This window comes from Cervus canadensis, chromosome 11 (genome assembly GCF_019320065.1).
Source record: "Cervus canadensis isolate Bull #8, Minnesota chromosome 11, ASM1932006v1, whole genome shotgun sequence".
NCBI classification, from domain to species: Eukaryota; Metazoa; Chordata; class Mammalia; order Artiodactyla; family Cervidae; genus Cervus; species Cervus canadensis.
This window is the reverse complement of record NC_057396.1, coordinates 17736875-17755161: the sequence shown is the minus strand read 5'-3', so window position 1 is coordinate 17755161 and position 18287 is coordinate 17736875. Positions and strand designations below refer to the sequence as shown.

General features: G+C 38.4%; 1 protein-coding gene and 1 pseudogene across 2 annotated transcripts in view; one reads left to right on the top strand and one right to left on the bottom strand.

The window, feature by feature from the left end:
• RDX (radixin) overlaps positions 1-18287 on the top strand; it is a 95900-nt gene that overhangs the window by 32170 nt on the left and 45443 nt on the right. For both annotated transcript variants that reach the window (XM_043481043.1, XM_043481041.1), the window contains exons 6-9: positions 3756-3839; positions 4040-4186; positions 5472-5568; positions 6532-6695. In XM_043481043.1, the coding sequence (XP_043336978.1) occupies positions 3756-3839; positions 4040-4186; positions 5472-5568; positions 6532-6695 (492 nt within the window). The remainder of the gene's footprint in view (positions 1-3755; positions 3840-4039; positions 4187-5471; positions 5569-6531; positions 6696-18287) is intronic.
• Positions 11825-12011, bottom strand: LOC122449465 (annotated as a pseudogene).

Here is an 18287-nt window from a genome sequence, read left to right as displayed (position 1 = left end):
ACTATCCCTCTCTCTTGAAAAGAGCTAGATATGCATGTTTTTCTGTACCAGGTTTCTGACTTGGGTATCTGGGTGGTTTGCAATAGCTTTTCAAGGTGAGAAGGAACCCATTTCAGAGAATGAAGATGTCAGTTTTGAACCTACTGACATCTCCAGTGTAAGAGCAGTTTTAGTAGAGCGTTGGGGGTTGAACCCAAATTGTGGTGGACTGGGGGCAGTGATGTGAGGTATAGAAATAAAGGACAGTAAATACAAACAGTTCCCGAAAGGAATTTGGCAGTGATAAAGAAAAAAAACTTAAGAGGAGGGGAGCATAGGTTTAAAGTGTTCTTTAAAAGATGGAAAATAATTAATTCCTTTATTCACTCTACACATTTTTGCCTCTTCTGTTTTGGCACTGGCCATAATTGGCGAGCAACATGGATGTGAGCGTTGTGTGCTTCACGCAAATGAGTATACTATCATACCTCCTTTTTCTGTGCTTTGTTTTACTGTGCACTATAGGTACTGTGTTGTTTTTTTTTTTGTTTTTTTTTTACAAATTGAAGGTTGTGGTAGCCAGCATCAAGCAAGTCTGTTAGCACTATTTTTTTCCCAGCATCTTTAGCTCACTTCATGTATCTCTATCAGGTTGGGGCTTCCTGCAATATTTCAAACCCTCCACTAGCAAAATGATTATGACATTCTGAAGGCTCAGATGGTGGTTACTTTTTTTTTTCAACAATAAAGTACTTTTAAATTTTAGTATGTACATTGTTTCTATGGACAGAATGCTGTTGCACACTTAATACAGTATAGTATAACCATAACCTCTATATGCACTAGAGAACTGAAAATTTTGTGTAACTTGCTTTGTTGAGGTGATCTGAAAATGAACCAAAAATATCTCTGAGATGTGCATGTATCTGGTAATATAGATAGGCAGGGATGGTAAATGATGAAGTGAGAAATATTTCCTGAGAAAATAGAGGAAAAAGTCATTTAAAAGGATTTCCAGGAGGCACAGTGGTAAAGAATATTCGCCTGCCAATGCAGAAGACACAAGAGACGCCGGTTCCACCCCTGGGTCAGGAAGATCCCCTGGAGAACGAAATGGCAACCCACTTGTGTTTTCTTGCCTGGGAAATCCCATGGACAGGGGAGCCTGGGGGGCTACAGTCATGGGATCGCACAGTGGGACGTGACTTAGCGTGTGCATGCACACACACTCACAAGTCGTTTAAAGGCCCAAATAGACTTAAAGCCAAGGTGAAACAGATTAGTCTTATCATGAAGAAAAGACTCCTTTTTTTTCTGGACAGAAGATTTAGCTTCCCCACCCACCTCTCAGTAATTGTTTTTTTTTTTTTTCTTTTTAAAATTTTTTCAAGTTTTTTATTTTTGGCTGTGCTGAGTCTTCCTTACTGTACACAGGCTTTCTGTAGTTGTGGCAAGTGGGGGCTACTCTCTAGTTGTGCATGGGTTTCTTATTGAAGTGGCTTCTCTTGTTGCAGAGGACGGGCTCTAGGGCACATGGACTCAGTAGTTGCAGGCTCTAGAGTCATTTAGAGTCAGTTTTTTTGGCAGGGGTGAGATTTAATAACCACTTTATTCCATGGAGAAGGAAATAGCAACCCACTCCAGTATTCTTGCCTGGAGAATCCGGTGGAGCCTGGTGGGCTACAGTCTACGGGATTGCAGAGAGTCAGACACGACTGAGCAACTTCACTTTCACTTTATTCCATGAACTAGGGACTCTGGAAGGGGTTGGGGCTGGGCTGAGAGCAGAGAAGGTACAATCCTAGAGCAAGGAGGGCAGGGAGAAGGACAGAAGCCAGGGAAATATAGATGCTCTAATTTATAGACCGCATCTCACCCACATTCTACCAGTGCCCTCCCCAGCACCTTCTCACCCGATGCTGGGTGCCTCTGCTGCCCTTGGGCTAGAATTTCCCCAGCCCCCTCCCACCCCCAAAGCTCAGGGCCAAGGTCTCCAGAAAGCTCATGGCGGGGCCCTGGGGCCCTGTCTCGTCTTGGAGGCCTGAGGCGGCGGTGGCAGTCTGGTGAGGGGACCCGCGCCCCGGAATGCCTGGCTCTGGGGGCAGGGGTCCAGCCCCCGCGCAGTATGGGCTGGGCTGGGGAGGCCCTAGGGCACCGGGCATGGTGGTGAGCGCTGGACCAGGGCGCTGGGGTGGCGGAGTCCAGCGGGAGGCGTGGTGCTCGGGGCCTTGGCCGACGAGTTCCGGCCAGGGCGGCCTGGGGTGCAGAGAACCGTGCAGTGCAGGGGAGAGCTGGGTGCTGGTGGCCGGCGGCCAGGCTGGCAGTGTGCGCGGAGGCCCCCAGGTGAAGCAGGCACTTGTGGGATTCGGACAAATGGCCCCTGGCTAGAGCCTCCGCATCCTGCACTGGGGACAGGGAACCCTGGGGGCCTCTACCCAGCTTCCACTGTCTCAAATAGCCCACAGCGACCTCCACTAGGGCTCGGTAGTTGTGGCCCACCAGCTTAGTTGTCCCACAGCATGTGGATCTTCTCGTCGCAAGAATCAAACCTGCGTCCCCTGCGTTGACAGGTGGATTCTTAACCACTGGACAATGAGGGAAGTTCTCTTTTTTTTTAGTTTAATTTTTATTTTATATTGGGATATTATATTTGATTTACAGTGTGTTACTTTCAGTGTACAGCAAAGTGGTTCAGTTATACATAACGTATGTCTATTCTTTCCCATATTCATTTCCAAAGTGGGAATTTTTAGATCCCTGCAAACCAGTCATGCAGATTAATAATGCAAGTACATTATGTAAAATGGAAACGAGGGAGATTTGAGATGCTTAATATAAAAAGCCAGAACATAAATCTTAGTGGCATTCAATTTAATTAACCTGTACATTCAGATTTCCTTAACATTGTCATTTCTGCAGTTGGCTGCATTGCATTACATTACATTGCCCTCAAGGCTTGCCTCTTGATGAGCACAGAGGGCAGATGGCAAGAGAGTATTAAGACAAGAAAAATGTGCAAATTTAAGTGCTGTAAAGGTGTTCGATTTAAGTGTTGAAAATAAGAATGTTTGTTCATGTTTGCTTACATTTGTAGAAGAAACACTTAAATGATACAAAAGAAACTAGTAAGTTACTTGAAGCTTGGGGGGTGGTGAAAAAAATGCTTTTTCACTTGTAAACTTACATAAAAGTATACCTGTAGAAAACATAAAAATTAAATTTAGCATAAAAGCAAGTAAATACATAGAGGCAAAGAAGAATTCTGTTTTTGATTTGTTCCTCTCAAATCTAATTATTCATGAGAAAGTTACTTTCCCTGATTTTGGTACAATATTTTATTCATTGCAAACGTTTGAATTCCCATAAACTACCCATGTAACTATTTCTGAAACTTAATGTAAAATATTTTTAGGGTCATAGAGTCTTTATATTTTGAGTTAATTGTAGGTTCACACACAGTTGTAATAAAATATGGTAGTGCGGTCTGGGTCCTGTTTATCCTTCCCCAAGCCTTCCCTGATGGTAACATCTTGCATGACTTCAGTACAATATCACAACTAGGATGTTGGCGTTGATGCCATCCACTGACCCCATCAAGTTTCATCAGTGTTACTGCAGTCATTTGTGTGTATGTATGTATGTATTGGTGCAGTTTTATCATGTGTATAGCTTTGTATGACTACCACAGTTAAGGTACTGAACAATTCTAGACTTTTTAAAAGCATGTTGATTTTGAATCTGAGGGGTATTTTTATAGATTTTTTTTTTCCTTACAGTGTTTTGGAGCAACACAAACTGACAAAAGAACAGTGGGAAGAAAGAATACAGAATTGGCATGAAGAACATAGAGGAATGCTAAGGTATTGAGTGGTTATTTTCTTAAGTGTTTTTCCTCAAATTAAGGTTTTTTTTTCATAACACTTTTTATTACATCAGAGTATCCCTCAAAGATTATTAGACTTATATGAATACATGTAAAGCACTAAACTTTAATCCTAAATGTTTTATAATTTGTTTGATCTTATTTTTATATATGTTAAAATTAGCTTTATTTCAACAGGGAGGATTCTATGATGGAGTACTTGAAGATTGCACAGGATCTAGAAATGTATGGAGTCAACTATTTTGAAATAAAAAATAAGAAAGGAACTGAATTGTGGCTAGGTGTTGATGCTTTGGGTTTGAATATTTATGAACGTGATGACAAGTAAGTAAATTAGGTGCATAGTGAACTAGTCTTTATTCAGCAGTCTGTATGGCTTTAATCTTACGTGTAAAGTTCTCTTGGGGATTGATAACTCTTAACTGCTTCTCCCTTGTCCCCAAATTAAAAGATTAATTAATGTCGGATAGGTTCTCAGATAACATACCTGTTTTCTCAACATCTTGTAGTTTCAGAGTTCTACTTCTCAAGAAGTGTATTTATCAAATAGAGTGATTTCACTTCTCTTTGAAGTGTGCTTCCTGATGTCTTGTGAGTTATGTCTGGTAACTTAAAATTTGTTCTCTCATAGATGAAAAGTGATTGCTTAAATGTTTTCCTGGCCTGTAGGTTGAAATTGAAATTAACATGCATAAACAGCAACAGTGAGACAGTGAATTATAGGTGTATGCATGCTCAGTCACTTCAGTCATGTCCGACTCTCTGCGACCCCATGGACCATGGCCCGCCAGGGTCCTCTGTCCATGGGGTTCTCCAGGCAAGAATACTGGAGTGGGTTGCCATTTCCTTCTCCAGTGATAAAGTATGAAGTGAGTGAAGTGAAGTCGTAATTTACTGTATTTTGTAACACTTTTTGTTTGAACATTTATGAGAATTATTTTGAATATTTTTAGACATCAATAAAGTAGAATATTGCTGTATCATGCATAGTGAACAGTGACATTTTATTTTGAAATCGACCCAGAATGTATAATATGTCAGGCTCTTAGAGAACTTTTAAATAATGATAACTGCAGTTATTTTACACCTTTCTTTTATTTACCATGTCACATGAACATCTAAGTCTATGCCAGTAATGCTTTTTTCCAAGATGTTTCTTTTTATTCTGGTCTCAGAAGTTTATTTTCATTATTTGTAGGTATCTAATAAAGTATACATTCCTAAGCAAATACAATAATTCCAAAAGAGAGTGTTTTACTGATTATACTCTCATATTTTTTCATATATTACAAAGCAAATTAAAATGCTATGTGATTCAGAAGAGAAAATTTGGAAAGTTTTGAATGAAAAGCAAAAATGACCTGAAGAGTAAATCTTGTGGATGAAATCTTTTCTTCCTTTAAAAATTTTGAAAGAGTTTCCGTTAGAGTACCTGTTAGAGGTGTGACTTCAAATAAAGATGGGGAATGTGAAAGAGGGGTGAGCTCAAGATGGGAAGGATTGGGATTGGGGATTGTGGACAGTGGGGACTTTGGACTTAACTGGAACGTGTCAGTTTCTTTTTATAATGAGAATATATTCATTTTAAAGCATGCTTTTATTCTTTAAGGTTAACACCTAAAATTGGTTTTCCTTGGAGTGAAATCAGAAATATTTCATTTAATGACAAAAAATTTGTTATAAAGCCGATTGACAAAAAAGCACCTGTAAGTAAAATTCCTTTAGTTTATGTATTAACTCTTTAAATTTCTGCCACTTTGCTATGCTAGCACTTGAAGAACGACATTGTCTATTTATTGAATTGCTTCTGAGAAGTAACCCTTTTCACAGTTTTATTTTAACTGAGATTTAACTATAGGGTAGGCAGTTTTTATTAGGAGATGGTTGGAAACAATCACCATTCCTATTTTAAAAAAGCATGTTGGTGGCTAGAATTAGTGGAGGTAACCGTTCTCTAAATTAACTTGCTTAGAGAGTATTACATAATGAACTTTGGATTTTTGTAACTCAGAGCCTTGAACATAAGAAATCTTTATATTTAAATAGTTTTTTTTATTGCTCTAGTGTCAGGTATACTCTAGTATTTTAGCTCAATTATTGAAAACACAAAGATATGGAGAAAATTTCTAGGTTAAAAAGTTTAACAGAGTTGAACAAAGATCCAATTTTGAGATTAATGGCAAAGGCAAAACAAACAAAAAATCCTCCTCTGAGGTTGAAGGAATTGATGTTCATAGTTTCTTTGGAGAAGAAAAGAGAATAAATGTCATTTAATACATTGATAAGATAAGAATGTTAGCTTCTCCACAAAACCAGTAGGGAATGAAAGGGTGAGGGAACCAGTTTTGTGAAAGTATGGCATAAGGAGTGAAGAAATTCTGTGATTTCTAAACTATATGGAGTATGACATTAGAATTCATAGGAGAGGTTAAAATTTTTTTTTTTTTTAAACATTTATTTTTATTCATTTGGCTGCATAGAGTCTTAGTTGTGGCATGTGGGATCTAGTTCCCTGACCAGGGATCGAACCCAGCCCCCCTGTATCAGGAGCGCAGAGTCTTAGCCACTGGACCACCAGGGTATTCCCGAGAGGTTAAAATTTTGTAGAGATTATTGTGGGAAGGACTATCCTTCATGAAGATTTTAAATTCAGGCTCCTTTATGTTTAGGATTTTGTTTTTTATGCACCTCGTTTGAGAATCAATAAGCGGATTTTGGCCTTATGCATGGGAAACCATGAGCTCTACATGCGAAGAAGGAAGCCTGACACTATTGAAGTACAGCAGATGAAGGCCCAGGCTAGAGAAGAGAAACATCAGAAGCAGTTGGAAAGGTACGGAGTTTATGACCTTTCTTTTTCTTAATCTTTGACTGTGCTGGGTCTTCACTGCAGCACATGGGCACGTCTCTTCTTTTGTTGTGGAACATGGGCTCAGAGCACATGGGCTCAGTAGTTGGGGCGCATGGGCTTCTTAGTTGCATCATGTGGGCCTGGCTGTCCCAAGGTACGTGGAACCCCAGTTCCCCAACCAAGTGTCAAACCTGCATCCTCTGCTTTGGAAGGTGGATTCTTAACCACTGGACCACCAGGCAAGTCCCTAGCCTTTCATTTTTAATTGATAGCAGAAGGTTATCTAAAATTTAAGAATCCTCATCAGTTTCTATAAAATACTCTAAATTTACATTTTTACATTATATTCATTTAATACCATGATACGGTTGGCCAAAAAGTTTGTCCAGGTTTTTCCATGAGGTGTTATAGAAAATGTTATTAAAATTGAACGACAGCATAAGTTATCACTATCCTCTTTTAAAGTGAGTATGTATAATTTTCAAGTTAGAAATCTTTTTGATATTTCTGAGAAAATAGCTTTTTGAGACTTCACAGATGTGCTTTTCTTGAATTGTGCTTGCTTTTTACTGACAGACTTTGGTGTGGACATAGTATGAAATTTTCAAGTTTGTTTTGTTTGTGACTTGTGTGTCTTCATTTTTCAGGGTAGGATTATGCTGAATATTTTGATTGGAAACAATGTCAGTGACGTGAAGTGAACAGTCACTATTCAGAGTTTAATAACACTAGCACTCCCTGTCAGTGACACTGATCTTTTTAACCAGGGTTCACTTAGACTTTCGAAAAAGATGTTAAATATATTAAATTAAGACTTCTGAAACATAAAAATACTGAATAAAATCCTTGTTTACCTTGGAACCACATTACTGGCTCTAGCAGTCATAATGCCCAAATCTGATTCTATATTAATTTAGACTTAATGCTTTATTTGAAAAAATTTAGAGACCAAATTAAAGTTAACATCTGTTGAGGAAATCATTGTATAATAACACAATAATCTTAAGAATAGAGTAAGTCTAAAGAAAACAAAATTGAGGACCCCTAACAGAATACATAAAAACATTTATTGTGTTGGAAATAACATGATTTGAATCCAGTAATTAAATCAGCCCTCTACCAGAAATAGTTTTGCTACCTATATTTTTAATCATTGTATTAGATACATTTTTTTTTCTTAAATGTTTTGTGTAATTCAGATATTTTATTAATTCACATTGTTTCAGTCAAGTTGTCTGCCTTTGAGAAGTCAGATCAGTTTAGTTCAGTTGCTCAGTCATTTGGACTCTCTGCGACACCTGGGACTGCAGCATGCCAGGCCTCCCTGTCCATCACCAACATCCGGAGTTTACTCAAACTCATGTCCATTGAGTTGGTGATGTCATCCAATCATCTCGTCCTCTTGTTATCCCCTTCTCCTCATGCCTTCAGTCTTTCCCAGCATCAGGGTCTTTTCAAATGAGTCAGTTCTTCACATCAGGTGGCCAAAGTATTGGAGTTTCAGCTTCAGCATCAGCCCTTCCGATGAATATTCAGGACTGATTTCCTTTAGGATGGACTGGTTGGATCTCCTTGCAGTCCAAAGGACTCTGAAGAGTCTTTTCCAACACCACAGTTCAAAAGCATCAGTTCTTTGGCACTCAGCTTTCTTTATAGTCCAACTCTCATATTCTTAGTTGACTACTGGAAAAACCATAGCCTTGACTAGACGGACCTTTGTTGACAAAGTAATGTCTCTGCTTTTTAATATGCTATCTAGGTTGATCATAGCTTTTCTTCCAAGGAGCAAGCTTCTTTTAATTTCATGGTTGCAGTCACCACCTGCAGTGATTTTGGAGCCCCCAAAAATAAAGTCTGACACTCTTTCCCCGTCTATTTTGCCATGAAGTGGTGGGACCAGATGCCATGATCTTAGTTTTCTGAATGTTTAGTTTTAAGCCAACTTTTTCACTCTCCTCTTTCACTTTCATCAAGAGGCTCTTTAGTTTTTCTGCCATAAGGGTGGTGTCATCTGCATATCTGAGGTTATTTATTTCTCTGGCAATCTTGATTCCAGCTTGTGCTTAATCCAGCCCAGTGTTTCTCATGATGTACTCTGCATTTAAAAGTTAAATAAGCAGGGTGACAATATACAGCATTGATGTACCCCTTTCCCTATGTGGAGTTAGTCTGTTGTTCCATGTCTGGTTCTAACTGTTGCTTCCTGACCTGCATACACATTTTTCAAGAGAACTTAACTGCTTCATAAAATATGTTTTAAACAGACATGAAACTGTCCTGTAGTTCCTGACCCCATCATTAAAGATGCTAAGTTGAAATGTTACTTTGAGCTCTGTCATCTTTTACTGCTCTCACGTGGCTTAGGATTACATTGTAGTTTTTGATTTACTTTTAATTGAAGGATAATTACAATATTGTGTTGGTTTCTGCTATACATCAACATGGATCAGCCATAGATATACATATGTTCCCTCCCTCTTGAACCTCCTTCCCGCCTCCCACTCCATCCCAGCCCTCTAGCTTGCAACTGGCCCCAGTGTGAGCTCCCTGAGTTACACAGCAAATTCCCCCACTGGCTGGCTGTCTTGCATATGTTAATATGTATGTTTCTGTTAATATGTATGTTTCTCTCTATTCATCCCACCCTCTCCTTCTTATGTTCATCTCACCCTCTTATATTCATCTCATTCATCTTCTTATATTCATCTCACCCTCTCCTGCTTCCACCCCCTGTGTCCATAAGTCTGTCTGTGTTTGCATCTCCATTGCTACCAGGCAAGTAGGTTCATCAGTACCATCTTTCTAGGTTCCATATATGCCTTAATATAGGATATTTGTTCTTCTCTTCTGACTTACTTCACTCTGTGTAATAGGCTTTAGATTTATTCACCTCATTAGCACTGACTCAAATGCATCCCTTTTTATGGCTGAGTAATATTCCACTGTGTACATGTACCACAGCTTCTTTATCCATTCATAGACATCTAGCTTGCTTCCATGTCTTAGCTATTATAAATAGTGCTGCAGTGTACACCAGGGTACATGTGTCTTTTTCAGTTATGGTTTTCTCAGGGTATATGCCTAGTGGTGGGATTGTTTGGTCACATGGTAGTTTTAGCCCTAGATTTTTAGGGAATCTCCTTACTACTTCCCATAGTGGCTGCATCAGTTTACATTCCACCTAACAGTGCACCAACATGTCATGTCCCTTTTCTCCACACCTTCTTCAGCTCTTACCGTTTGAAGATTTTTTTGATGATGGTCATTCTGATGGGTGTAAGGTGATATTGTAGTTTTGATTTGCATTTCTCTAATAATGAGTGATCTTGAGCATCTTTTGGTGTGTTTATTAGCTAGCTGTATGTCTTCTTTAGAGAAATGTCTGTTTAGGTCTTTTGCCCACTAAGTCCAACGACTTAGTTGTTTGCTTTCCTATTATTGAGTTGCATAAGCTGTTTATATATTTTGGAAATTAATCCTTTGTCAGTGGTTTAATTTGCTATTATTTTCTCCCATTTTGAAGGTTGTCTTTTCACCTTGTTTATAGTTTCTTTTGCTGTGCAAAAGCTTTTAAGTTTAATTAGGTCTTACGTGTTCATTTTTGTTTTCCTTTCTATTATTCTAGGAGGAGACTCAGAGGATCTTCCTGTAATTTATATAATAAAGTGTTCTGCCTGTGTTTTCCACTTAAGAGTTTTACAGTTTCTGGTCTTACATTTAGGTCTTTAGTCCAGTTTGAGCTAATCTTTGTCTATCATGTTAGGAAGTGTACTGGTTTCATTCTTTCACATGTAGCTGTCCAGTTTTCCTAGCACCACTTACTGGAGAGACTTTCCTTGCATCAGTGTATTCTTGCTCCTGTGTCAAAGATAAGGGTTTATCGCTGGCCTTTTTGTCTTGTTTCACTGGTGTATATTTCTGTTTTTGTGCCAGTACCATACTTCCTTGATGATTGTAGCTTTGTAGTATACTCTGAAGTCAGGAACGTTAATTCCTCCAGCTCCATTTTTCTTTCTTGAAATTGCTTTGGCTGTTTGGGGTCTTTTGTGTTTCCATACAAATTGTGAGGTTTTTTTGGTTCTAGTTGTGTGAAAAATGCCATTGGTGATTTGATAGGGTTCATATTGAATCTGTAGATTGCATTTGCTGGTTTAGTCATTTTCACAGTATTGATTCTTCCAGTTCCGGGGGGCGGGGAATGGAATATCTCTCCATCCGTTTATGTTGTCTTTGTTTTCTTCTTCATCAGTGTCTTATGTTTTCTACATGTAGCTCTTGTTTCCTTAAGTTGATTTATTCCTATGTATTGCATTCTTTTTGTTGCAGTGATAAATGGGATTCATTCTTTAATTTCTCTTTCTGACTTTTTGTTGTTAGTGTATAGAAATGCAAGTAGTTTTTGTGTATTGATTCGGTATCCTGTGATTAGCTGTAGTAATTTTCTGATGGTATTTTTAGGGTTTTCTATGTATAGTATCATGTCATCTGCAAACAGTGAGAGTTTTACTACTTCTTTCCAGTCTGGATTCTTTTTGTTTTGTTTAACTCTGATTGTCATAGCTAGGAATTCCAAAATTATGTTGAATAATAGTAGCGAGAATGGGCACTCTTATCTTGTTTCTGATATTAGAGGGGATGCTTTCAGGTTTTCACCATTGAGAATAATGTTTGCTGTGGGTTTATCGTTTTTGGCCTTTATTATGTTAAAGTAGGTTCCTTCTATGCCTTTTTTTTTTTTAAGAGTTTTATCATAAATGGGTACTGAATTTTTTTCAAAAGCTTTTTCTCCATCTGTTAAGATGATCTTACGGTTTTTATCTCTCAGTTTGTTAATGTGGTATATATCACATTGATAGATTTGCATATATTGAAGAGTCCTTGCATCCCTGGGGTCATGGTGTGTGATCTTTTTTTCTTCTTCCCCAAATAAGTTTCACATATTCATTACTGAGCCTCATAGACTGCTAGTGAGGAAACAAGAAACATAGGAGCCCAGCATTCCATCTCTCCCATAAGTTTAGACAGTTGTGATGTTCCGGCGGTGATTTGGCTGGTTAATAGGCAGATAGTCTTAACACACAGCATGTATTCCACTTTATATGTGACACTTCTTATAGACCCAGCTTGGTTTTTCTCCAATGTCTTCTCTTGGAATTGTCCCTGATCTTACTACTTTTCATTCAAATCCATTGAGGAATGGGACGATTCTGCTTTTGTTTTGGCCAGGAATCGCTTGACCCTGAAAGTCTTGTGAGAAGACATCATGAGAAGCAAACTCAACCACACATAGGATGGCGGAGAAAAGAAAACAGCATGTGTGATTTTTTTAATGTGTTGTTTAATTCTGTTTGCTAGAATTTTCTTGAGGATTTCTCTGTCTCTGTTCATCAGTGATATTGGCCTGTAATTTTCTTTTTGGTGATGTCTTTTTCTGATTTTGGTATCAGGGTGATGGTGGCCTCGTAAAATGAGTTTGGAAGTATTCTTTCCTCTGCAATTTTTTGAAAAAGTTTCAGAAGGATAGGCACTAGCTTTTCTCCAAATGTTTAATAGATTTCACCTGTGAAGCCATCTGGCCCTGAACTTTTGTTTGTAGGAGATTTTTGATCAGTTTTGATTTTAGTGCTTATAATTGCCTTGTTCATAGTTTCTATTTTTTCCTGGTTCAGTCTTGGAAGATTGAACTTTTCTAAGAATCTGTCCATTTCTTCCAGGTTGTTCATTTTATTGGCATATAGTTTCTTATAGTAGTCTTGTATGATTCTTTGTATTTCTGCATTGTCTGTTGTAACCTGTCCTTTTTCATTTCTAATTTAGTTGATTTTTCTCCCTTTTTTCTTGAGTCTGGCTAATGGTGTGTGTTTTGTTTATCTCCTTGAAGAATCAGCTTTTAGTTTTATTACTCTTTACTATTATTTCCTTAATTTCTTTTTCATTTATTTCTGCTCTGATCTTGATGATTTCTTTCCTTCTACTCATTTTGGGGTTTTATTCTCCTTTTTCAGTTGTTTTGGGTGTAAAGTTAGTTGCTGAGTTGATGTTTTTGTTTCTTGAGATAGGACTGTATTGCTATAAACTTCCCTCTTAGCATCACATAGGTTTTTGGTTGTTGTGTTTTCATTGTCATTTGTTTCCGGGAATGGTTGATTTCTCATCTTCTTCAGTAACCTGTTCATTTTTAAGACATGTATTGTTTAGTCTCCGTGTATGTGTGTTTTACAGTTTTTTTTTTTCCCCTGTAATTGATATCTAGTCTCATATTCTTGTGGTCAGAAAAGATGCTTGATATGATTTCCATTTTTTTTTAAATTTACTGAGAATTGATTTGTGACCTGAGATGTGGTCTATCCTGGAAAATGTTCCATCTGCACTTGAGAGGAAAGCGTATTCCTTTGCATTTGGATTGAATGTCCTAAAGATATCAACTAGGTCCATATGGCCTAATGTGGCATTTAAGGCTTGTGTTTCTTTAATTTTCTGTTTTGATGAACTGTTCATTGGTGTAAATGGGGTATTAAAACCTGTACTGTTGTGTTACTGTCAGTTTCTCCTTTTATGTCTGCTTTTGTTTGCCTTACGTATTGAGGGGCTCCTATGTTGGGTGCATAAATGTTTGTCATTGTTATGTCTTCTTGGATTGATCATTATGTAGTGTGTTTCCTTATCTCTTATATATTTTTTTAAGGTCTCTTTTGTCTGACAGGATTGCTACTCTGACTTTCTTTTGATTTCCACTTTGCATGGAATGTCTTTTTCCATCTTTTCACTTTCAGTCTATGTGTGTCTCTGGGTCTGAAGTGGGTCTCTTGTAGATAGCATATGTATGGGTCATGTTTTTGTATCCAGTTAGTCAGTCTGTGTCTTTTGGTTGGAGCATTTAATCCATTTACATTTAAGGTAATTATTGATATGTATGTTCCTGTTGGAATTTTCTTTATTGCTTTGGGCTTCTTTTCGTGGGTCTTTTCTTTGTCTTTGTTTCCTTCCCGTGGACGTCACTTTAACTTTGTCTGTAATGCTGGTTTTGTGCTAAATTCTCTTAACTTTTGCTTCTCTGAAAGGTGTTAATTTTTCCGTCAAATATGAATGAGATTCTTGCCAGGTAGAGTAATCTTGGTTGTAGATTTTTCCCTTTTAGTAATTTAAATATATCCTGCCATTCTCTTCTGGCCTACAAGTTTCCTCCTGAAAGATCGTTAATTGAATGGAGTTTCCCTTGTATGTTGCTTGTTGCTTTTCCCTTGCTGCTTTTAATAAATAGTCTTTCTTTGTGTTTAATCTTGATTAGTTTGACTAGTACGTGTCTCAGTGTGTATCTCCTTGGGTGTATACTATATGGGACTCTGCGCTTCTTGGACTTCATTGTTTTCTTTCTCATGTTGGGGAAATTTTCAGATATAGTACCTTCAAATATTTTCTCAGACCCTTTCTTTTTCTTTTCTAGTACTGGGACACCTATAATCCAAATGTTGGTGTGTTTGATATTGCCTGAGAAGTTTATGAGACTATCCTCAATTCTTTTCATTCTTTTTCCTTTAGTCTGCTCTTCAGAAGTTATTTCCACCATTCCATTCTTCTGCTTCAGTTATTGTGGTATTGATTGCTTCTAGAGTATTTTTGCTTCCCTAGTGGCTCAGGTGGTAAAGAGCTTGCCTGCAATGTGGGAGAGATCTGGGTTCAATCCCTGGGTTGGGAAGATCCCCTGGAGAAGGGAATAATAACCCACTTCCGTATTCATGCCTACAGAATTCCATGGACAGAAGAGTTTGGCGGGCCACAGTCTGTGGGGTCACAAAGAATCAGACATGACTGAGCTACTAACACAGAATATGTTAAATTTCATTATGTGTTGTATGTCTCTGTTTATTCTTTATTTCTTCTAGGTCCCTGTTAAATGTGTTAATTGATCCTTGCGTTTTGTTCATTCTGTTTTTGAGTTTTTGGATCATCTCTGTTATCATTACTCTGAATTCTTTTTCAGATGGTTTGCCTATTTCCTCTTCGTTTATTTGGTCTTGTGAGTTTCTGTCTTGTTCCTTCATTTGTGCAGTATTTCTCTGTCTTCATTTTTATTTTAACTTACTGTGTTTGAGGCCGCCTTTTCCCAGGCTTTCAGGTTGTATTCCTTCTCCCTTTTGGTTTCTGCCCTCAGTGGGTAAGATTTGTCCAGTGGTTTGTGTAGGCTTTGTGTTCTGGTGAAAGGAGGTGAGGGTTTTTTCCCTTCTGATGGGCTTGGCTGTGTGAGGTGGTATATTTTGGGGTGTCTGGTAATCCTGTCTGCTGATTGGTTGGGTTTATGGTTTAGTCTTGTTTGTTGTTTGGGTGAGGGGTCCTGCATGGGTTTATGATTTTGTCTTGTTCGTTGTTTGGGTGACGTGTCCTGCACTGAGGTGCTGCCGGCCGTTGGGTGATGCTGGATCTTTTAACACAGTTAACAACCCCGTGATTCCTTATTGGATTCCATGAAAGGCTGCAACCTTTCATTAGTGAGTATGTATTGCCTGCTTTCTATACAGGAGAAATTCATTGACTCTTTATTTCATTTGAACACCTGAAGGTTGTTTTATGTTAGTCCAGCCACATGGGGATTGATGGTCTTTCAGAAATGGCATGCCAAGTCTTTGTTTATTCCCTGCTTTATAGGTCAGGGAGAGAGAAGTGACAACTGTGTATGTGGAAACAATTTTGGTCAACCCCAATGTAGACATACTTGGGGGAGTGCCCAGAGGTGTGCTGCTGGAGTCTCTTGGGCAGGAACAGTAGTTGGGAAGAGGCAGCAGGACGCCTCTTTCCCTGCAATACTTTGGCATATGTAGCTATATCCTCCTGCATAACTCTCATAACTTTTCTTTAATAGTGAAAATGATGTTCTTTTCCATGGGTTATTGGTCCTTGTAGTCTGTGTTCTTAAGTTACTTGCATCCAAATCAAACTGAGTTTACAATTTAGAGTCAGATACCTACATACCACTTGTAGGTTAGCTGTGGGATAGTCTGTGTCACAGCTGACTGCCTGTATGACTGGGACTGAGCTGATGTCATACCAAAGAATACAGGCTTTGGAATTAGATAAATCTGGGTTTGAGTTCTAGTACTTGTTGAACAAGTTAACTTCTTACCCACTATTCTCTTACCTTACTGTGAAAATAATACTCCTTTCAAGAGTTTTTGTGAGAAATAATAATGTCAGTATAGAAACTTTTAGTAGAGTACCTAATACCTAATTAAGTAGTAGCAATAAAGAATTTTTAATATTACTAGTACATAGTTTGAATAGAAGTTGAATATAGGTTGCTTTTTAGTCTTCATTTTAAGAAAAATGTAATTGGTGCCATCTGATACTCTTTAAAAAGCAATATATTCTAATATGGAGCTTCTCAGGTGGCTCAGTGGTAAGGAATCTTGACCTGCATACAGGTTTCTCAGGAGGCAGGTGAGGTAGTCTGGTATTTTTTTTTTTCTGTCTCTTTAAGAATTTTCCACAGTTTGTTGTGATCCACACAATCAAAGGCTTTAGTGTAGTCAATGAAGTGTAAATAGATGTTTTTCTGGAATTCTCTTGCTTTTTCTATGATCCAACTAATGTTGGCAATTTGATATCTGGTTCCTCTGCCTTTTCTAAATCCAGCTTCAACATCTGAAAGTTCTCAGTTCACATAGTGTTGAAGCCTAGCTTGAAGAATTTTGAGCATTACTTTGCTAATGTGTGAAATGAGTGCAATTGTGTCGCAGTTTGAACATTCTTTGACACTGCCTCTCTTTTGGATTGGAAAAGACTGACCTTTTTCAGTCCTGTGACTGCTGAGTTTTCCAAATTTGCTGGCATACTTAGTGCAGCACTTTAAGAGCATTATTTTTTAGAATTTGAAAAGGCTCAACTGGAATTCTATCACCTCCACTAGCTTTGGTCATAGTGAGGCTTCCTAAGGCCCACTTGACTTCACACTCCAGGGGAATTCTGGCTCTAGGTGAATGATAACTCCGTCGTAGTTATCTGGGTTGTGAAGATCTTTTTTGTATAGTTCTTCTGTGTATTCTTGTCACCTCTTCTTAATATCTTCTGCTTCGGTTAGGTTCACACTGTTTCTGTCCTTTATTGTGCCCATCTTTGCATGAAATGTTCCCTTGATATATCTAATTTTCTTGAAAAGATCTCTCTGGTCTTTCTCATTCTATTGTTTTCTTCTGTTTCTTTGCATTGATTACTTAGCAAGTCTCTCTTATCTTTCCTTGATATTTTTTGGAACTCTGCATTCAGATGGGTATCTCTTTCCTTTTCTCCTTTGCCTTTCACTTCTTTTCTCAGGTACTTGTAAGGCCGCCTCAGACAACCATTTTGCCTTTTGTATTTCTTTTTCTTGCAGATGGTTTTGATGACCACCCCCTATACCACGTTATGAACCTCTGTCTATAGTTCTTCAGGCATTCTGTCTCTCAGATCTAATCCTTTGAATCTATTTGTCACTTGCACTATGTAATCATAGGGGATTTGTTTAGGTCATACCTGAATGGCCTAGTGGTTTTCCCTACAAAAAGAAACTGGGTATCACTACGAAACGTGGAGAGCCAGAGTCATTTGTATTAATTGAACGGGGTATTAGTTGATGATGGCTGTAGGCAGGTGAGAATTCTTGTGAGATGAGAAATACAAGCCTTGTAAGAGTGCAGCATAGTAAACTTTACAAAACACTTTAAATATCATAAGCAAGTTAAATATTGGCTATACATTTATTTCATTTTTCAGTATAAAGACTAAAATTCCTCCCCCCAACTTGCTTGTTGTTATCTTCAGTCTTTTTTTCTAGCTTCCATGTCTCCTTTACCTCCATCCTTGAGGAAGAACAAATGAAACATCAATAGGGAAAAGGTAAACAGCACCAGTGCCTACCTCCAGGAGGGGCCATCTGTGTTCCAGAGCAGGACTGGAAAGGTTCTGAGTTTGTAGAATATTATTGTAGCCTTTGGTCTGGAGATCTGGTGAGATGTAAATAGTCATGAAATGTCTCAGGGCCTCAGTGTCTCAAGGCAGAAGCTAACTGTCTTGGAGACTCTGGCAATGCTGGATTTGACTCAGCAGGGACTGAGGAGTGATGTGGGCAGCCTATTCAACATCTTAGAGTAGCAGGCAGCCTGGCATGGAAAAAGTAGCTAACGCATATATATGGAATTTAGAAAGATGGTATCGAGAACCCTATATGCAAAACAGAAAAAGAGACACAGATGTACAGAACAGACTTTTGGACTCTGTGGGAGAAGGCGAGGGTGGGATGTTTTGAGAGAACAGCATTGAAGCATGTATATTATCAAGGGTGAAACAGATCACCAGCCCAGGCTGGATGCATGAGACAAGTGTTCAGGGCTGGTGCACTGGGAAGACCCAGAGGGATAGGGTTGAGAGGGAGGCGGGAGGGGGGATCGGGATGGGGAACACATGTAAATCCATGGCTGATTCATGTCAATGTATGGCAAAAACCACTACAATATTGTAAAGTAATTAGCCTCCAACTAATAAAAATAAATGGAAAAAAAAATAAGAGTGGGAAAAAAAGTAGCTCTTGACCATACTAGCAATTAC